At 39.7% G+C, this 22,323-nt stretch overlaps 1 protein-coding gene across 6 annotated transcripts in view; it reads right to left on the bottom strand.

Moving 5' to 3' along the window:
* The window catches only part of CEPT1 (choline/ethanolamine phosphotransferase 1), a 71,539-nt gene that overhangs the window by 9,212 nt on the left and 40,004 nt on the right, over window positions 1-22,323 (bottom strand). For 4 of the 6 annotated variants that reach the window (XM_069771693.1, XM_069771692.1, XM_069771690.1 and 1 more), the window contains exons 2-4: window positions 20,119-20,520; window positions 16,364-16,511; window positions 15,214-15,355 (exon numbers count right to left, since the gene is read on the bottom strand). In XM_069771693.1, the coding sequence (XP_069627794.1) occupies window positions 15,214-15,355; window positions 16,364-16,511; window positions 20,119-20,514 (686 nt within the window). In that variant the 5' untranslated portion in view covers window positions 20,515-20,520. Of the gene's footprint in view, window positions 1-7,905; window positions 7,991-15,213; window positions 15,356-16,363; window positions 16,512-20,118; window positions 20,521-22,222; window positions 22,310-22,323 lie in introns of those variants that run through there. The other 2 variants (XM_069771694.1, XM_069771689.1) reach the window with 2 other exon arrangements.

The following is a 22,323-nucleotide window of genomic DNA, read 5'->3' as shown; positions in this document are numbered from 1 at the left end:
ACTGAGGAAAACAAGAGGCAAATTTTATAAATAATTTAGAAAGCAAAAATATATTTTAGTTTTATTGTTAAAATTAAGAGCCATGCTGTGCTATACTTTTTGTTTTATTTCACAGTGCAATAAAAATCCATTTTGTCAAAAGGAACAGTCGGAACTCTTCTTTTAACTGACCAATGCCAGTTGCAGAAATAAATATTCAGTTTTAACCTTGCCCACCAAAAAAAGAGAATTTATTTCAGATGATAAAATTCAGGAAATATATTTTTAATCCCTATTATATTCCCTACATTATTTTTAATATGAATATTCTCTCTGCATAGCATCAAACTTTAAAAAGAAACACAAATCCCTGAAGAGTTTATGCAAATGTAAACGGTACAGTCAGGTGCACTGCTAAAGATTACACAGTTCAGTCCCTAGCATGCAGCAAGAAGAGAAACCACTTCTGTTTCTAGCATAGCTAGTATGTTTTGTAGAAGGGCAAGAAGGAAAGGCTTATAGAAAAGACTGAATTTAAGACTTTGTTTTAAAGAGCATGCAAAAGTCTTGGAGCTAGCAAGAGGGAAAAATGGCTATACAAATCAATTCCAGAAATAGAAGTAAAGAAAAATACAAGTGAAACAAACAAGATGGACTTGCTGGTGTATTATATGAAGCCATATAGTACTATCTTATACTGAGTACTGTATCAAAAATAATCCTTTGAGTCAGTTTGAAATATTTATGGCATATTCCTTACCTCTAATTATACAGTTCTACCTAAAAGACTCAAAATCGCTTCTTGCAAATACATGCTTTGCTGTTACAAAAGTACTGTTGATATCAACTGTATAGGCATAAGGGAGTGATGGTTCAGGGATAGGGGTTTTTTGCCTGTCTGCATTAAATGAGCTACAAGACCATATAATTAAGTTTAATATCAGATTAGCATGCTACCTCAAGTTTTCTCTACAGCCTTTGTTGCACTTTTGGAGTGGATCCTCTCACTTGAGAATCTGCAGTCTGACCAAAATATAATTTCGTTTCAGCAGCAGATCAATATGCACATGGGATAATTATGAAGCTGCATCCAATTCCCATGTAGACCATCCCCCAGAGCATAAGAAAGCAGCAGGGCAATGGTATGTGGCATTCTATGCCATCTCTTATCTTACTATGGATTCTCTAAACGCTGGCTGCTGCTTTCAGCAGCCTGTAAAAACACTGCATCCACCTCCCACTGTGCAACTTCACCTTTCCATCAGCCAAGAGACTTTCTGAACAACTCCCTAAGAGCAGGACACACACCTATGGAACAAGCAAGCAGAATCAGCACATGGCAGCACTGTTGACAGCAGGCAAACAAGGTATGAGGCACCCAACCCCTGACTATTGCTGTTGCAAATTACCACTGCTCCCTCCCAAAGTCATAAAGTAAATAAGCAGTGAAGCAGCAGAGGGGAGCATAAAGGATAAAGAAGGTGGGAGAGCAGCAATACCCAGGAACTCGCCAGACTCTTAGCATATATTGGGAAAGTTTAGCCAAAGCTGTCAGAGGAAACCTAGAGAAGATTCCAATTAAAAGACCATTTCCTTTAGATGTCTCTGCTTTGTAAGTTTTCTTTTCACTACACCAAGCATGGAGATATGAGCTCCACAGGAAATAACCTCAGGGGTCCTCCTATATTCTGATATATTCAATAACAATCCTGTAAGGCAATCAGAGCTAGCTTGGGGAAAAAAATTAACTTCCACAAAGAGGAAAGAATGTTCTAAAAATCCACATTTTCAGTCCTCATACAAACAAATTAAGCCATTGAGCTACCTTACAAGAAACAACAAAAATGCCCAGCCATGCAAGAAGAGAGATACACAAAACATCTGATTAAATGCAAATTGCTTCCTCCTATCTTTTGGACTCAGCATGGAAATGTGTTTTCAGTGTGTCCAACTGAGGCAGGGCTGAAGCAGCTCCATGAACCCACATAGGTTAAACACGAATGCATTTTAGCCTACTCCACTACTTATGTCAATGACCTAAAAGGATATAAAGCAACTGAGAAAGCTCACAGAAACAGTGACTAATGTAGGTAACTCAAGTTTATAGCTTTCCTTGGACGGTAAAACAGGTTTCTTTTGGCAGCAGTAATCTTAATGCAAAATAAAGTAAGATCATATACTTCAAAAAAATTTTCAGATCATAAAAGACAAGGTATTCTGGAAGACAAACTCTTACAGAAAACTGAGAGCCCAACCAAATCAGTGGAAGCAGTGCCTGGATTCAGGTTAAGGAGACAGCATTATCTTCTTTACAGAGTCATGGTACAACCTTTGCTCCATTGCCTGTAGTTCTGCACTCCCAAACTTAAAAATGGCATTGGGCAGCTGGAAAGGGTTCAGCAATGAATTGCAAGTATATTTGGTTAAAAACTCCTCCCTGACTTATTATAAGAATCTCATATTGCAGAACAAATATGAGTCTTAACTTCAATTCTACATAAAGAGAAGATTTTTTAACACCGCAGGGCTCCTTAAGACAGAAGACAAAGACATAAGACCAACTGAGGAGAAACTAAACACCTGACCTATCACCTAAATAAAGCATAAGTTCTTAATACCAAGGATGAAAGAGGACTGAGAACATCCTATGCTCATTAAAACCACTGCTGGATGACAAAAATACATGCTCAACACCAGTAGAATACATGCCTGGTGCTAGAATTATCCAGTGAATTTTTATTGCAGGATGTCAAACGGCCACTGCTTAGAAATCTAAGAATACAGGAATCCAGACAGGCAGCTCCTCGAAGCTAGACCACAAAAGGGAACAACATTTGGAAACAGAAGCTGGATGAAAGGGAGAAGAGGCACACTGTTCCTCTATTCCTTTAACTTTTATTTAAAATGACTGTGCAACTACAGCATAAACTGGACTAAATCCATGGAGCTGCTAAAAGGAGCAGCGATCCCAGCTTTTCTAAAGACCGACCACTTTCTCACCCCAAAACCACCTGCTCAGTCCCTCTCTCTCCCTTGTGCCAGCACTACAGTCTCAGGCCATCAACTGGATCAGGGAAGGGGCTTAGCTAAAACGACCCAAGCGAAAAAGAAAAAAAGAGAAAAGTTTCCTGTCCCAATTTCTAGCATATCAGCTTTCCTTATCCATTTTGTGTGGCCTCATGAATGATGCAAGCACAAAGGAGAGGGCAGTGGAAGGTCTACGCTGCCTCTTTTGGCAGCAGAATAAATAAACTGTGCTGAGTCAAAGTGACTGTGCAGCTACAGACTTAGACAAGGGAGTAAAAGGAGGAATAAATGGGAACAAGTTAAGGCTTCTGAATGCAACGCAAGTGGACTGCTACCGTTCATGAAAGTCCTAAGCAGCCCTTAAAATGTAACAGAGTAAAAAACAGTGAGAGAATGCAATTAGCAAACAAAGTAACAATGGTTTTGTCAAGAAAGATACTGAGCAGAGGTAATACACAGCACTACCTGGAAAATGTTAACATGTCAGGCAATGTAGAGGACATTTGTTCCTACACTTTAATGATTAACTTGTATTCATTAACTGCTTCAAGATAAAATGTGCTAGTAATAAAAAGATCCATAAATCGCCTCAGTCACCGTATTGTTTTTAAACACTGGTAGAACTGGGAAGGTACCTAACAAAATGACAAGACAAAAGCAGACCTGCAGGGAAAGTGGCTTGCTCAGTTTGGATGTAGACTGACTAAAGCCCTTCTGTACTCCCCACACTGGCCTTTTGAGGAAAAATATATATAGCTTGCTTTAGTGGCTAGGGAAATTATTTGCAAAGCAGGGTGATAACATTCCTGCTTAAATATTACATAAATAGTACTATATTTTTTTCCACAAAGTTCCATTGCACATTGGAGTGCCTCTTCCTATGATAAGAACTACAGAAAACACAGACTGGAGTAGGGGCTCATTTATCAACTAATAGTAGAAAATTATTTTGCTTCAATGCAAAAAGATGTGCACCACGAGGAAAACAAATCCATAGCACTGGGAAACCAAAAATGGGAAGAGGCCTTTGGTGCAGCAGACCCCTGCCCCCCATTTAATTACTGCACACAACCAGTAGCTCAGTACCATAAGCAGACCTGTAGGAAAGCAAAAATATTTCAAAGCCAGAAGGGAATTGGCCAGTTCAAAGTCTGATTCTATTTTGTCCTTGTGTTTGTATTTATTTACTCATCTAAATGATACAGTGGACATCCTAAGAAAAAACAAATGGCAAGAGCTAGCAGCATGAATTCTGCAGCTCAAGTAAGGGGGTTTCTTAAAGCCTCTTAACTGGGATATTTTCAGCAATCACTTGAGCCACACTTCCCTTAACCTGACAGTTTTTCTTCCTGATGTTTCCTGACAAATTGAGTCATGTCAGCACTGCCCAAACAGTTTATGTTGCTAGGATGATGCAGAGACATAGCACACAATATGTGGCAGATCCCTAATACCTATGAAATGAAGAAAATGAAACAAACCATTTCCCCCAAGACATGCCCACACCACAATAGATGGACGTAAAGTTATTGTAACAGTTCCTCAACAGACACAAAGCAGTCTAGTTCCAAAGATCTCTTCTTCAAATAAACCAGAGATTTTTTCATCTTCTACAAAACAAACAGAAGACCCTGAATTGAGTTTTTAAGATCACCAGGAACATCCAGGCAAAGAACCAAGGAACAAAGATCAGACACCGAAGACAAAGCAACAAAGAACCTAGACTCAATAGTTTAACAAACTAAAAATGCCAAGACAGAACATCTAATTGCAAGGCTGGGAAAAACATTGAAAATGACCCTGAAAAATACTGATTCTGCAGCAAACTGATGTTAGGAAAGAATTAACAAAGAGCAGCTCTGCAGAACTGAAGATAGCAAGCAGGGACTAGGTCAAACAATGTCAACACTGCACCAGGTACCTTTGTGAACTAAAGGCTTGTTTTGGGTCATGGTGCTTTGTTGCCAGCTGGGCTTAAACCATAACAAAGCTGTAAACAATATTTAAGTGTGTTAATTCAGCTAAAGTCAGGGAAGCATAAAAGCTGTGAGTTTTTAAATGCACATATCATCCCTCACTCCCTGTCTGCCTAAATTCACAAGACAGCAGAATGCCTATAGAGCTTCAACAGGCATTCTCCAGTTCTTGCAGGGAGACTGCAATGGATTTTACTGCACACACCGCAACACGTTTTTACTCTTAATCTGTCCTTCCTTGTCATGACAAACTTGAATGCAGATTACTCGCTAGTTTTCAAACATTAATTTCCTGACATAATAGAAGATTATTAGGAACAGTATTATTTTAACTTTTTATTTCCTATGAAAGTCTTGAGTAATTTCCAGATTCAATCATTTTAAACACCTTAATTTTCAATTTCTCTATATTGTTGTGCTAAATTGTATTAAAACTGCCCAATTCTAGTCTTTGAAAAAGCGCCAAAACATGAGGTAAAACATTGCAAGCAAAAGTCATATTCCAGCAGTACAAGTACTGAAGGGTGACATTGCAGAGCTGCAGGAAGAGGGAGGCAGGGCTAAAGCTCTTTTTAATTCTGCATGTTTACACTTCAGGTTAGAGTAAACCTGTTTTAAGTTGATTCCCAAAATCTTTTTGTTTTCTATTGTTTAAAGCCTTCATGTTCTTTTAAATAATTTCTCCATAGGCTAAAGGCATAAGCAAACTTCATTAACAATTTAAGAATGTTTCCCCTTCCTTGATGAATAAAAAAGCCTTACTGCCCAGCACATGTAAGTACAAGGTTTATCTGTGTTGCAAGAATTGTAAGCTATTCACTTCATATTTTGCCAGATCACGTAGTATTTTCAAGACAGGGCTACAGTATTATACTTTCTCAGTACAAATGTTTGTCACATGAAACAGCTATCAGATGAAAAAGAATAGCATAAATACACATTTCCTGTAGCTTAACTATCTCGGGGATGGTGCATTATTGAAATAAAAATCTATACCACCTGACCTCAACCTGTGTAAAATAAGCGTGATGCTTCGTGTGTTCTGGGTGAATGACTTAGAAGCAGCAGCATCTTTACTTATTAGTTAAGACTAAAAATAAAGATGCCAGAAGGGATCTGAAGCTACACATGCAAGAATTTAAGAAGATAATTAAGTCTATTCTGTAATTCAGTATGCCTAAAAACTGGTTAAAATTAGCATGCATGAGGGGACTTGTCACAAGCAAACACTTGGCATTCTGTTACTGGAGCAAAAGTGACAAAACGGCCTGCTTGGCTCATCCACTACACACACCACTCCTACCAACCACTGCATTCATTTATTTGTAAAACAGATTTCTTATTGAATGGCAAAGGCATCCTTTCCAAGGGTGGAGACCATAGGTTGGGTCTACAGACTGACATCTCCATCAGCTCCAGGTCACCTGTGCAGAGAATCAGAACTCCTCCTGCTCCCCTATTAGATGGCAATTTGTCCTCATCCATTTTAAACAATTCACTTTCATGACAGAATTTGAGTTGCTTCCTGTCATGTAATTATCATACCAGTGGGAACTTTGGAAGTCTCTGAATGTTTTGGTACTAAGGGATTTTTTTTTTTTCCCCTCCCCTAAATGACTTCTCAGGCAGAGTCATAATGCTGTTATCACAACAGGCTAAAATCTTGATTAAGCTCTTCCTTCCTTCAAGTTATTGCTTGCTACATTACCATTTCCTGACACTAAGTATTTCTAACCTTTCATAAACTGTCAACAAAGTATTTAAAAATTATGTCATCAGACTACCTTCAGAGCATGCCTAACTGGCACTTGGCTTAAATTGTCAGATGCAGCCAGTGGATGACATACACCATGATTTATGAGAATGCTGATATTGTTGGATCTAAAGTAGAGCTGATAATTAGACTCTTTCTAATAGCCTCATGAAAGCAGAGATTGTGCTGAACCATTAAATAAAAAAAAAAAAAACCAGCATAATTTGCATCAATGCAAGTTTAACAAAGGGTATGTAAACACCCTCCCCCCCCCCCAAAATCTCAGTTTTACTTAACATCTCATGCAGTTCTAAGGCGGCTATCAAAAAGCTATTCTTATATCCTCAAATATTTCAAGGGAAACTCCTGGCTAACAATCCAGCAACTATGAGAAACTTCAAGGAACCCAACTTACTCACTTTTAATGATACGATTTTATTGGAACCCCGCCTGTATACTGTATTAAAAAAGGTGAAATGAAGAAGAGAAATTCCTTTCTAAAGAGTAGTAAACCAGAATGGAGAAGGATATATTTAGCACAGACATAAGGAAAAGCATTTTGAAAATAAAGACAACCCGGAAATAAAGTTACTTAACAATGAAGCTACAAGCACAGTTAAGCAACTAGACTACACGGATGAAGTAGCATAGTTCAAACCAGGCATTTTTAACCAGTAACTGGTGACTTTTTAAGCTATTGCACTGCATACAGTTCCCTGAACTAGCTAAGCAATTCTCTTTTCTGGTGGAAAGGTATTTAAACAGCAACAACAACAAAGTTTCTACAACTTTAAAAAGTAGTTCCAACAAAATTATTCTACACTCATGCTTACAGAGCTGCTTCCACAACCCTGGTTATCTTTTAGGTGAAGCCAGAACTGTGATAAAATAAAAAGAAATGTTTAAAGCAAACTTTTCTGTTTAACAGGCAGGTTTTTGCTTTGTTTTCAAGTAAAACATGATGCTTTCAAAAAATTTATTTCTGGTTAGATAAGATTTATACTGCTCATTCATACTTTGCAAATGTTTTTTTTCACCTGGTATTAAAGCACTTGTGAAATACCCTTAGAAAGATGTTTTTCATATACCAGTTACTACGTGCATGACAAAGGTGCTGTCTCTGCTTAGTCCATGCTATTGCTTGCCAGGTAGCTTTAACATTCACTTTACCGTATAGTTCCAGAACCAGGGCCCCAGGGTTCCTGTGAGAAGCTGGATTGCTACTGTACAGAGCATAGACTCCGTAACATCAAATCTATGTGTGAGGGAAAAAAACATTTCAAAACATTTTCCCGAGCGCTTCAGTTAAGTGGAGCCATTAGAACGGATCTTCAGTCATGGCATAAAGAACAAAATCCAGACAACTACTGTGCAGCATTGAGATAATTTAAAGGGTAGCTCAGAGGAAGGGAATTAATGACCACAAAAAATGAGAGTATTAATGAATTAATAAAAATATCGTAACCCACATAGTATTTTACAGATTTAAAACCATATTCAGAGTTCCTGCAATTTACAGTACAACTCCAACACAAGGGCAAACACAGTCATCAGCGTATGCATGAGGAAACAAAATGAAATTCCTTGCTCTAAGTCACAGCAAATAAAACTCATAATCAAACACAATCCAGGACCTCTCATCTTCCGACCTCATGCTCATATCTCCAAATGACACTGAAGATATGAATTCTTCATCTAAAGAGGCTACTGCATATTTTTTTTGTAGAGCAGAAGCACAGACTGCATCTTGAGTTTGCCACCTCTAAGGGAAAGCAAGAAGCTACACCTCCCTGCTCATGCAACTCTTTGGCTTCTTGGCAAATAATGTGAAAAAAAGTCAAGTGAGCTCTGGACCCCTACTCAGTGGTAACTGAACTCTGTTCTGTACACATGGATTTTTCACCCCTGACAGAAAGGGATGAAAAGATATGCTGTAGCCAACAGAGCCACAACTACAGGACATACTCCTTATGGTAAAATGCAGATTTATACCATTTTATAACTAAAATATTTAAAGTATGATCAAATTAAAATTACATCAAACCATCTAGCTTAAAAAAATAATCAGCAATGAGATTCAGCCACAATAGAGATCCCATTTATTGCAGTGCTTATCAAAGTATACTTGGAACAGAAGCATGCAGACTGCTATCCAGTAACATGCCAATTGATTAAAAAGGTACATCAAAGAAACAAAGTTCATCGTGACCACACTGACAGAGCTTAAGAAGTACAGTAATGATGTGCAGTCCCATGCCTGCTGAGAGGGTACATAATTTTAGTCTGATAAGCATTTTCAGTTTAATTATCACAGCACAAAATACAGTATACAGTTAGAAAACATAACATTTGGTATTTTAGGGAATATAGGAAGAGAAAGTCACATATACAAACAACACAGCTAACTTTGGTACTTTCAGACAGCTGCAGTTTCTTTTCCTTTTCTTCCCTTGTTACTTTAAGTGATATTTGTAATTCAGCCATGGATTCATTTTTTAAACATTATCTGGGAAAGATTAAGAGGGGGCTATCAACCTCAGCATATGCTTAACTCTACTTAGATGTTGGCAGTGACAAGTCTTATTTTGTATGCTGTCTGCTCTGCTGGGTTCCCTTGTCAAGCTGGTGAGAGCCTTGAGCCAATTAACACACAATTGAGTAGTCATGCATCCAGAATATACTCATCAGTGCTCATTTATTGAGCATATTCCATAAGCAATTCTTAAAAGGTCCTGTTTGATTAAACAAGCCATTAGACTTTACAAGGGCAACCACTGAATCAAATTTCAGAGTTTAGAGACAGCTGCGGTCAATTCTTTCCTTGTCCAGAATGGTGAACTGAAAGGATTTAATTCGAAGTTGAGAGATGTCCTGAGAAAGTGAACCAAGAACAACAGGAAACAGATACTTACACTGGAGATTGCTCTGAAATCAAGTCAATCACTACCAATACAGCTGATCTAATACAGCTTCTTTTTATTATTGTGTGAAACTAAGGGGGGCATTTATGTACTACCCTCCTCCTCCTCCCCAACATACAGAATTCCTTGCAAAGAGTCCAGTGTAGCAAAACACAGTGGACAAGAAAAACACTCTTGCCTCATCAGAAAACAGAAGTTATGAGGATGGAAAACTCAAGGGGGTATGTCTACTATTTAATACTCTGCATAGCAGCACTCTGGTCTGAGAAATGATGATTCTTCCATCTGTTTTATGCATATCTACTAAGCATGCAAGTGGGATTACTCAGGCTGGGCAATGAACTACGAATCTGAGCATGAGACAAAGGATTGTTTTCTTAAGGGAACCACTGCAGCAAAACAAGAATGTTCATCATCACAACGCGAGAGAAAAAAAGGCTAAAAGTCACATGCTAGAAGTCCAAATGCTTAGTTTTAAAGGTTTTTACAGAGTTTAATCTTAACTCATTCCAATCCAGCATTTTCACTTGGATGTAATGAAACACGTGCATTAATAAAGCAAACTGTACAGAAGAAAAAAATGAGTACATGAATTAGAACTATTTCCAGCTACTGGAAATTCATGTTGAGGTAAAAATAATATTAAAAATGAGCCATAAGCTTTTCTACTTTCCTTGTTGTAATGCACTTACGATGATATGTAATTTTTTCCTTTTGCTGCTCACTAACATAGATTAAAAGTTGTACAGGTCAGACGATAGCCACATGCTTCACCTCATTATGTTGAAGCTCACTATTTCACAGAGCAGTAGGAATCTCTTTCAATGATAACGGCAGAAAAATCGGCAGCAGCACCTCTGCACGTGACTGTTTTGTTCCTGGCTTAAAACACTGTTAAGGGACTTGTGAGAGGGAAAGGAAGAAGGGGGGAGGATCATGATGTGGAAAACCCCCCCCCTCAACATTTATGTCAGCCCTCAGCAATTTCAGCTGTATGTATTAATGCTGTAGCAAGGCACTTACACGTATTTATACGATGCACAGCAAGCACCACAGAAATGCCGGCAGGTGGCAATGAACAACTGAAGTACGCAGAAGGCGGCAGGTTGCAAGCAGCAAACTTGACACCTACCACAACAATAGTTCAACACATACTTCTTGCAAGCATATAGAAACCAATTCCCCCCTGACATCAGGAGAGACTCTACTGAGCTTCAAACTTTCCTCTGCAAATAACCAAGGTGTTAAAGTTCAAGTAGTGTTGGAAAAAACTCGTAAAATTGAAAGTTTTAAGCCCAATAATCATGGAGATTACTGCCTTATCTCCTGCCATAATCCTGAGATCCTGAAGCTGTTCCCAAGACAAGAACTCAATGTGCTAAACTTTGACTTGGAAGGCTTCCATCTCTGTATTTTGATATTTGGTGTGAATTGTCTATCCAAGACAATACAAACTCCTTTTCTGCTAACTGCTAAAGAGGAAGCCTTCATTTTAGCAGCTTTCTGAAATATGTACTCATTTGCTAATCTCTCCTTCATACCTCAGTGATAGTACTGGCAAGAGGTCTCAGAAGATTAACCAAATTAACTTTCTTCCCTTCCTAAACCACCTCATTATCAAGTGGGCTCTTGCTCATGTACAACTGCCACAGTGTCACTGAACAAGAATGTTCCCCCAAATTCTCCAACATTCCTCAATAATGGCTGTTTTGTTAAACAGCCTCCTGAATTCTTCTGCCTTCTCTAGGGATTATCATTCAAACAGTGAAGTAACATTTTTAGCTTTTCAGTTATATGAAAGCTGGTAAGAACTGATCCTTCCTCTCAGTGTTTACTGACATGCCTTTATGAAGCATCCTTAGGAACTAATTTCCACCTCATTGCCTGTGTATATAGTTACACATACATATATATATATATAAACACATACACGCCTAGTTTCTACTATCACCAACTCTCCTCCCTATTTCAATTAAAAAAGGTTGGGATAAACCAGTAATGCAATAACTCATAGGAGAAACGCTGGAGACCATGGTGCAGCAACATCCTCATGTCACTGGATTTTTAAAATATGATTTAGCACTTCCCGCCAGTCCAGCATGGACAAACATACAAGGTCTTTACCTGTGCAGTGCTGTGTCTCCTGTTTCTTAAGACAACACTCCAGTTGCAATGCAGAACCCATCTCAGATCTGACAGAGACCAATAGCTCTAGCTTCACTTCTAACTATCCTGGATTTGAGACAGGTCCTGCAGAGTCAGACTGTCTGCACACTGCCCTTGTAAGGTTGGATACAGCACTGAACCTGCATAAACAGAGACATCTCCCAATATAGTTCCTGAAGCCAGAACAGTGAGCAGGTCCAGTACTGAATCCAAGTGGAGTAAATTTGGGTCTGGAAGAACCAGAGGTAGTAATCACAACTGGACTCCAGCTAATGGCAAGCAAATTTCTTTCAGGGTTTGTGCACCATATTCCCTAATGCTTCTGGTTTCTGCATTCCTGAAATACTAAATCTGCTTCCACAGGGACATGTGGAAGTCCATTGGGGCTTGCCAGTTTGATTTTTGCGATATGCAGAAGAAAAATGCACTTTTTCCAAACCAGAGATGCCCCCGTTATGGCACAGCTGCACCCATACAAGATTAAGCCTGAAACAAAGCTCATTCTGTACTGCAGCACAGCAAGTCCACAATCCAGATAAACCAGTTACTGTGCTGAAAAACAGAACAGAACAAAGTATTTGCACTGCTTTAATATTGAACGTTTTCCTGCAATTCAGAATCATCTTTTTGTTTCTTCAAATGTGCAGTATATTCCTGCTCTTTCACGAGCTCATTCCCAGGTTGGGTGTTCATTCTTAAACGAAACTATCTATGCTGTTCCCTGCTGCCTTTGCACTGTTGATGTTACTGTAGCAACTTTTACTGCAGCCAACCCAACTTGCTTTGAGACACGTCCTACTTCCTCACAGGGTATTTTTAAGCAATACTGACCTCTAGCTACTTTTGTGAGCTATTTAACCAACTCGGGTTGCTTTTTGAAAAGTCTGCATCAGCTGCCAAGATCTAATAAAATTATATGATCATGTAAAGATGGAGACATATCAGTGGGACCTTACCATCTCAACTGATTATTCTACAATCTTGATGTAGTACAGGGCAGCTCCCTGCAGCTGTCAGTGCGACGAAAAAGAACCAGCACAGTTGATGTATTCAGTAATTGGGCACAAACTAATGGCTTTCCTACTCCACCTGCAACAGTCCATAGGAATTTAGCAGAAGCTATCCCACTTCCTCCGCCCTCAGGGTGAACACTCCTGCTCTGCAGATAGAGTCTGACACAAAGTGCACTCTGCACAGCTTCAGTGACTTGTCAAGGCTGGTACAGTGACAGCACATACGAATCAGACATTCTATTCCGCAAGCATACACTTAACTTGACACACAAAATTTGTCTTTTTTTTTTTTAAGACAATGGACTTTTTCGGCAAGCGAAGTTGATTATACATTTAACTGTTCAAGTTTGAGCTGTCTGTAAGATGTAAAATATTAATCTTTCCCTTTAGTGGTCTGCTGCTCTTCTCTGAGCCGTTCCTAATTTGCCTATTGAGTTGATCTTTAATGAAATACAGTTTCTTGGACATAATCTCATCACAGAAATACAGTAAGTGATAACCAGCTGTGTGCTCTTTCCTGCTTCTTTGGAATGGAAGGCAAGTTAGAAATGCTGTCACGTTTCCTAAAACATCACTACTGTTCACAGCCCCTTCAGTGTATTTTTGACATAGAGTTACTACTTAGGATACACAGACAGGGAAAAGCCACTGTGCACTAAGACCTTTTCACCTCCTTTCAACAGCTGTCTCCGATTCCACTTATTCAGGAGTAAGAATACCTAAGCCTTTGCGCTCCAGTAAATCTGAAAGGGTTGATAAAATATATAAAATATAGACTGTTTTTTCAGTTTTACGATTGGTGAAATGAAAGCTTCACAAAAAAAAACTAGCATCAGTGAAAATCAGTTAACTAGACAAATAATCTCAGAGTTTTTGCCATAGAAATGAACAACAGCTTATGGCAGCCTATTAACCTTATGACATGGGGCAAATGAAGAAACAAATGTGTTTACTACACAGTGCTGTCCATTACCTAAAATAATGATACACATACATTTGTGTGCTCATTGCCTTCTCAAAATTAGCTACATATTGATGGATCATCAAATTGTCATAAGATAAGGCCATGCACAACTATAGTATCTGCTATAAAATGCTGCCACCAAAACACACACAAAATCAAAAAGCAAAAGTTACAGTGAATATCAGCAGTAATGTACACATTTGTCTGGAGCAAAAAGAAAATTCGGTGGTTGCATCTGTAAAGTCAAGCACATGCCAAGGTTGGGGTTTTGTGTGTTCTTTGATTGATAACAGGAAAACTTTAATTATCAGGGCCCCGTAAAGTTCAAAGGGAGCTAAAAGCATTCAGTATTGAGACCTTCAGTACAGCTTGAAAGTGAGAAGCCTAAAACAGTAAAAGATTTAAGTATCAGAATTGACTGAAACTATCTGCTTTGGTGTAGTCAGAATTAGAATGGAGGTCTAGATTTTTTCTTTTCTTCCTCCAATAGACATTGGAAACTGCTCCAATGTCTTAAATTTTTGAGCAGAAACACAGAAGTTTCTCATGAGACTGTGCATTAGTACCCTGCCAATAATAGCTGTTATAGACAAGAGGTCCATATTTGTACTGGTTTAGCAGTATCTGGGTACCTATAGATCAATAAAAATAGACTGTAAATAAATAGTGCACGTTGTAGCATTGTTTCAAAATCCCATACAAATGAAGGGCAAATTTCAGAGGTTTCCAGATGCAAAATCATTCTGTAGTGTATTTATTTAAAATATATTTGTTAGATCTATGAATGCAAACACAGAATAAACATACATTTCCACATTAAGGCTAGTTTCCCTTGTGTTTCCCCACCTACGCTCACCCAGCAGTAAACAGGATTTCAGCTGTTGACTTTCTTGGCATTGCAGTTTTGGTCCTGTTATTGACAGAACCATGGCCTACACTAACTAAAAAGGATTCAGAACTTTAAATTGTAGGCACGATGTCAATTAAAACACTATATTTTAAGAGTTACGGTTAATAGTAAAGATTTACTATATGCCATCACAAGTCAATCAAGATCAAGCATTAAGTAGTTAACTGAATACTAAAGCCAGACTGCCACCATCTGACAAAAGCATTCTATTCTTGGGGATGAAACACCAGGTACTTTCCCTTATTTATTTAGGTTTAAATCACATCAGAAGTTCCTAATTAACTAGTATGACAAAAGGATATTTTACCACTCTTAACACAAGCTAAGTAACTTTCAGTAATAATTGCAGATCCAAAAGGTAATAACTGCTACAAGCTCTAAGTGTGTATATACGAATATAAACCATTTACTACTGCTCTAAGGATCTGAACTACAATCACATAAAGCGCAACTAGACAGGAAAGCAGCCCAACTTTCAGTTTTATTTTCAGCCAAGGTACTTACATGCCAAAGCGCAATGTTCCAGAGACGTATGTCTGCCAATGCGCGCAGTAAAACATGAATGTTCCAGCAAAACAACAAAAGAACATCCAGTCAGGGTTCGTTCCCAGCTGCACAGCAATACAAGTTCCCAAAACCACAAAGACTGCAGAAGAAAATCAGTCACATAGTAAAAATATAAAGTGTGTATGTGTGTAAAGATCCTTACCAGAAACAAGTCTAACGAAAGGACCCAGAGAAGGAGAGACAGTGTGAAGGTATCCTGATTTATTTCACAGACATAAGAGATTAACACTTCCATTTAAAAAAGTACAGACTGTAAAATGTATATTTAAATTTATATCAGTTATCAGAAGTCCTGAATATTGAGGGTTTCTTAGTCTCCTACATTTTTATTGAACTTAACGGGATTAGAAATCAAGGGACTTGAGTGATATATGCAATTGCAGCCTGTGGCCAGAGTTTTGGGGGTTTCTCATGTATCCAAGATTTGCTGGACATATTTTTCCCCATTTTCTGAATTTTTATTAAGCCATTAGGAAAAATCTATGGTCTGTCACTTAAGATTCATAAGGTATCTATGCTTTCCCCTCCACCTTTCAAATACATGACTTCGATAAAGTATTCGTAAAAATTTAAAGCAGAAGAGCTTTAGAATTTAAGTAACCGAAAGCATCTGATCATTCTCTTGAAATGGGGTTAAACTTCAGGCTGGCTCAATGAACTCTGCCTGCGTAGGAACCAGTCTTGCTGATTCTAACCTTGAACTCAGACTTCTACCTGCCCATTATTTAGGCTTCGTACCTGTCTTGCAATCGCTCTATATAGATTCAATCTAAAATAATATAGAAGAGCATTTTGACAACTTCTTACAGAAAATTTTTTAGAACCAAGACTCTGATAAAGCATACACAGAAGACTGCTGGCTCAGACTGAATTAGTCACATGCTTAATTTTTTTTTCAGTGTAATACAAGAGAAGACATTCAGTTGATTAAGAATACTGCCTATGGAAATAAGGTTGACTGAAAAGCTAAACATTCAGCAATATCAGCTATCCTCTTCTTCAGTAAAGAAGCATTTTTCTGTATTCCAGATTTGACACCAGAAATAGAGTCATTTAATCCTCATACCTCAATTAAAAGTGACAATACCTGTGGAAAGTGAATCACAGCCATGATCAAAAAGTTCTCCTAATGGAGTACTGCTATTTGTCCTTCTTGCTTGTTTTCCATCTATAGCATCCAGAGACTGGTAGATGAAAAGGCCACATGCACAAGCAATGTATGCCCAGGGAGGTGCCTAAGAAAGAAAGTCAATGAGAGTAAAAGATTTTTTTAAACCTTAAAAAACAAAAAAGCCTGAAGTTGACCTATTTTACACTCTCATACAGTAATTTTTCATTTACACACACTTCCTCATCACATGCATGGACCTTTCAGTAGCTGGTCCTTGCAAAGACAAGCAGAGAGGGTTATGACATGTGAAATGTAAGTAAAAGTGACAAGGATTACTAGCTTAGATTAATAGGTACTGCACATTTTCTAAAGCAGGAAGCTGCACTGTACATCTGAAAAAAATTATAGCACTACATTTGCAAGTTAAGTTCTTGTCTTGCTTCTATTTCCAGTCAGAGTATGTGCAAACTGTCCAAGTGATTTAGAAACTCAAAAAACTTTCTTAGCCCCCAAAACGTGCAGCTGTGTCATAAACACTGAGCTCATCTTCACAAGACCTCAATGAGGTGTCATGTACTGAAACACTGCCAAGTACAGGGTATTACCAGGCTGCAGTGGCATTTGAGAACTATGTCATTTCAAATTGATCAAACTTTTAGAGTTCAAGTTTAGCTATTACATTTTCCAAGATCTGTAAAGCTTCAGTGCTCTGCAGTACAGCACCTCCACCACCAATTGTTTTTTCTATGATTAGGTAACAGCAGCTTTGTCAAATCTATGTTAATAACCCTTAATATTCACATCCTGTATAGCAATTTTTTATTTCTACAGAAACACAAACAATACCAAATCCCTGCTAGACCAAAGACTACAATTCAAGCTTTTTTCAGTAGTTGAAGCATAAACCTTTATGACTACAAAAGCCAGAGGGTTGCCATTAGTCTGTCTCAGTTTACACATCCATAAAACAGATATTATTGGATATTTTGCAATCTTCACATTTGACTCACTTTATAAAGTGACCGTTTATGAGCAGCTCTATTTTACAGACCACACCAGTAAAGTCCAAATACAGCTAAGTAGCTTAATCAAGCTGACTTGCCTCTCAAAGTTCTGGAGTCCAGCTTCTTTTGGTCTACAGAGCCATGACTCATTTGTAGCACATCAACTTAAATATATTTCTTTCTACAGCTTGCACTGTTCCTGCTACTGCATTTTACTAAAACAGTTCATTCTGCCTCAAAAGCTGGCACCATGCTCAGCTTTTAGCAGTGTATCTACACAAACCAGCACAAGAAAAGAGGTAAGGGGGAAATGTGTCACCCAAAAGCAGATGACCGCATTTGGACAAGATTTTGATGCCACAGAATTCCATCCCATGATACCATTTCTCCTTCTCATGTATGAGTTTTATATGCAATGTTTAAGTTACCTTCAGGGTCATGCAATTTCTCTCTATAAACTTTAAAAAAACAACAAAAAACAACACCAAAAATTCAGGTACCATTCCATTGCTCAGCACTTTGCTAGCTGGGGTCCCCCCAACTAAGCAGGCAGTAGAACTATTTGTAGCTCATTTTCTTTTTGCCTACCGTTGAAGCTGTAAGTGATAGCTATATTCCCTTGGCTACACCTTTCATCAACAGGAAGAGACAAGTCGCTTTTGAAAAAAGCGGAACTAAAACTGAGCTACAAGGAAGAGAATTTACATCTGAAAGCAATAGTGCTTTCAGAAAAAAAATTCTGTTTCTGGAATTTCAAAGCCCCATTTTCTTCCCCAGACAGCTACTTGACACTTAAAAAGCACAAGCTCACAGCTCCACCACTGAGATGGCATCCTCCCTGTCGTGCCAGCACGCAGGGCTGCAGTGCCATATGGCAAATCAGATCAGGCTGAAAGCTACCTCAGCAGAAAGTTATTTTTCAGCTAAAGCGAGAAGTCAATCTCATTCACTTAGCACAAAGTAACTCTCAAACTGTTAAACACGAAACAGTGTTTTAATACAGCAGACTACAGCTAACACTATGACTTTCTGACACCGACTGTAACTTAGTGCGTGCTTCGGAAGTTTAATTACCAACCAAAATACAACTATACTCTAAATCTTAAATTATGCTTTGGTTCAGTGGCCTATACTAGCTGCCAAGTTGCTGAAACAGATACAAGTTGAAGTCTCTCTGTCAAACTGGATTTCAGAGTCTCAGCCCCCATATAATACTGCTATGGTAGTAAGCAGGAAGTTAAAACCAAGCCATGCCATAGTCCAAAAAAGAAAGGAGCTCCTCTAAGTATTCACCGCTCAAACTTAATATTCACTTTTTATCTTACACCTGCCAAATTCCACAAGTTATTGCAAAACTAACTATTTCAACAGATTTCTACAAGAGGCAAACATCCCTTTACTATGTCATGTGGAACAGGGATGCAGAGTGTTGAATGTGCAAACCTACGTGGGTTTTTTCAGAGTCTGGCTGGAAACAAACTGTATGCCACTTGACTACGAAGCGTTTTCCCAACCTCAGTTGGGAGACTTAGTTACGGAGGAATTTAGATACTGTAAAAGCTAGAACTCATGAGACATTCTCCAGCTATTTGATATGCAATACATTTGCTGTACCAAATAATTCTTTTTTTCAGTGCAGATAGGAGCAGCTTTTAAGATTCAACATTCACGTGACAAAACATTTCCAGTGCACAAAAATGAGAGTCTTCAAGTGCCTTACCAGGTAACTTTAGTGAGAGAAAAAAGTCTTTGAAACTAGTAACTTGAAATGTGTTGCAAAGACTTTTGTACCCCCGAAACCAGGAATTACAGGAAGTTAAGACAGTTCTCCTGAGGACAGGTCACGAGATTTTAGTGCTTTCAGAACAAAGAATAAAACTGCTGACTTTTATCCAGCCTTCTCACGGCACAGACTACTCACACAGCATGCTGCTCAGGAAGACAACTTTGTGTTCCCACAGTTCATCACAGACTGTACCTAAGGTCCTGATCTGAGCTGCCTGGTAATATGAATTGCCAGGGCCCACACGGGTTGAAGAAAGGTGTTCTGTTATTTTAGTAAGCTGGGTTTAATCACCAGCAACAGAGGAAACAGCTGGCCTTGATCTCTCAAGCTACACCACTTTGGAGCTCAGTCCCTTGTCTGAGCTCAAGTTCCTTGCTGTGTTGCAACTCTAGCTGGGCTCACAGGCAGACTCAGCTCACTGCCAATCGAGTCACCTTGCACTTCTTGTTGTGTGGTAACTCTAGATCAGAAAGCTGAAGGTGACTAACCCAGTCACAAGCAGAGAAAGTAAACAGGCAAAAACTCCACATGCCATGCAAGCAAGGCAGCCACAAATCCATTTCTTAATTGTATGCATGTGCACTCAAACCTTGTGGGGCTACAGCTTTCATGCAGCAGGTCCTTCACACCTGCAATTGGAACAGCTATTTTGGTACTACACCCCATTTCATACAGTGCATGTTGGCCAGAGGAACCACGGTTTCACTTGCCAAGCAGCATGCTAACCCCAAAATCCGCATAGGCTCCTTTTGCATGCAAGCACTCACATAGAGGCAGACACATTACAAACATTTATAGAGAAAAGCTTGAATGTATGAAAACTGCGGACTGATCAATGCGAAACAGTTCTCCACAAAGATGAGAACCCACCAGAAAATGGTGCTAGCTGCTACTAGATGACAGTAACTACGATCAAAGATTGTCAGAGGTCCATAACTTACCTGTTCTGTAGCTGTTGGGCAGTAATATACTAATAGCAGAGTTGTAAATATATTTATTAACAGTCCAATGACGGTGATCAGATTTGGGGCAATCCAGGCTGGAACTCTTCCAACTAACCATTCCCAGTAACCTTGCATTAGGGGTTCAAGCAGGGATCGTCCAGCACTCTGATATTTGTGTTCTTCTAACCGTTTCAGCTGGTGCTTTGACAAGGGAGGTGTAGGCAACTGAACTAGTTTGCTTAAGACGCATCCAGCAGCGGGACTGTGACCACAGCCCGCAGGGGATTCCAGGTGTGACTCCCCACATCGCCTCTTTATGTTTCGATGCCCACTCATGGATTGGGCAGCCTCAGAATTTTTATTTGGCAGGTAGCAGCTGTTACGGAGAATCATAAGATCCTGCAACATAAAGGGTTGAAACATACTGAAGATCAAGAGCACAAATGAGATTTTAAGATATCAAAAGTTTCTAGGCACTGCTCTAAGGAGCATTTCATTTGCCATCACCAAACCAAGAAGATTCTATAAGTTCTCCATTAGAAAAGAAAGATACTTGGAGAATTGCTGAGGGAAAGACAGAAAATGAGGGTTCTCAATGCAGTTATAAGATGGTGAGTTGCACTTATTTACTTTCCTTGCTGCTTACTGAAGCAAATATCCTGCAGCCACCAGCCTTAATTTCATCAGCAGTAGAAACTTATACCACATCACTGACTTACATTACAGACTAAGGTACAGTCAGTCCCCGCGCATCCCTCTCAGAGGAGAGCGAGCTGTACGTAACAGATGTACCCCACTAGCTTATCAATTGATGGCACTAAAGATTTCTCTGTATTTCTAGTGTTTTCGGTTTAACTGGTTTGAAGAAGCTTTGCCTCTTTGGTGAACCTGAACGACCACCTAAAGGCAGTTACAAGCATTTTTTTCAGATCGCTGTTCCTTATTGTGGTTTTGCTGTGACTTTTTTCTTCTCCAAATTTAACCCAATTCAGGTGAAAGCTCACTGTCTGTTTAACTTTTAAGATATGCAAGAAACATGCAGGAGCTAGAGAGCTTTAGCTAGTCAAAGACAGCCTACAGACACCAACATGGGGCAGCTGTGAAGAGAAAACACAGGGTCAGGAACAGCATTTCTAGCACAAACAAGGACCCTCACAATGTTCCATCTCCCTTGAAGGCAGCTGACCAGAAAGACATAACTCTCCACACAAACTAGAGGAGAAGCAGTAGAGAAAGGAGACTAAAAAGAAAAGTTTGCTATTTATCTACAAAAGCCAACCAGAAAAAAAAATTAAAAAAGCAAAAACCTAGTTGTGAAGTCTAGCAGAATGAAGCCAGAGAGTGGAAGATGACAGCTCTCTCTAAAGCCATCAGCAACACACATAACCAGGTATGGAAAATAAGCTATGTAAATCAAAGGTCAACACTGACATAAGAACAAGTGCTCTATTTCTACTCTCCACAGCTTAATTAAGGGAATTTCCAACAGTGAAAAGCCAGCCTCCGAAAGTCCTGGCAGCGGGAGGAGAGAAAGCAAGCAAACAGGGCCTTGCTTATGCAGGAACTTGATAAGTTTGGGAGCAGGCAGACCTGCACCCCTTCACTTATCAGGAAAGCAGACTTAGTCACCTAGGAGGTCTCTGTGGGTGTTGTCCTGGATGACCAGAAAAATTAGCTCCCGTGCAGAAAACTACACGCTTTTCCTCTCTTCCTGACGGGTTACTCAACCAAAGACTACCTCGTCCTCCAGAACAGACCCCACACTGCCCGGCTTCCGCAGGACTTTCACCGGGGCCTGGCTGCTCGCCGGCAAACACCCAGGGGACGGTAGGGAGGACAAGGGCCGCTCTCGGCCCAAACAACCGCTTCGCCCCCAGCCCGAAGGAGGCAGCCAGGACCCACCCGCACCCAGGCCGAGCGGGGGTACCCGGCCCAACCCGCAGCACAGGCCCAGGCCCGACCTCAAAGACCTCCCCCCTCACCCGCACGGCGCCCCTCTCCCTCAGGGACTCCGCCCCACCAGGGAAGAGCGCACAGAGCCAGGAAAAAAAACCCCATCCCCTCACACCCCGCCCGCCACCGAGGGAAACCCGGCATTTACCTCAATCTCCCCACACCGGGCGATGCTTTTACGCCCCTTTTGCGACGGCCGGAAAGGAGGTGGGCGGTAGCACGGGCGCGCGCCGGGGGCGGGGCGGGGCG

This window comes from Haliaeetus albicilla, chromosome 26 (genome assembly GCF_947461875.1).
Source record: "Haliaeetus albicilla chromosome 26, bHalAlb1.1, whole genome shotgun sequence".
NCBI classification, from domain to species: Eukaryota; Metazoa; Chordata; class Aves; order Accipitriformes; family Accipitridae; genus Haliaeetus; species Haliaeetus albicilla.
Note: the sequence above shows the minus strand (reverse complement) of the source record. Positions and strands in the feature narration are given on the sequence as shown.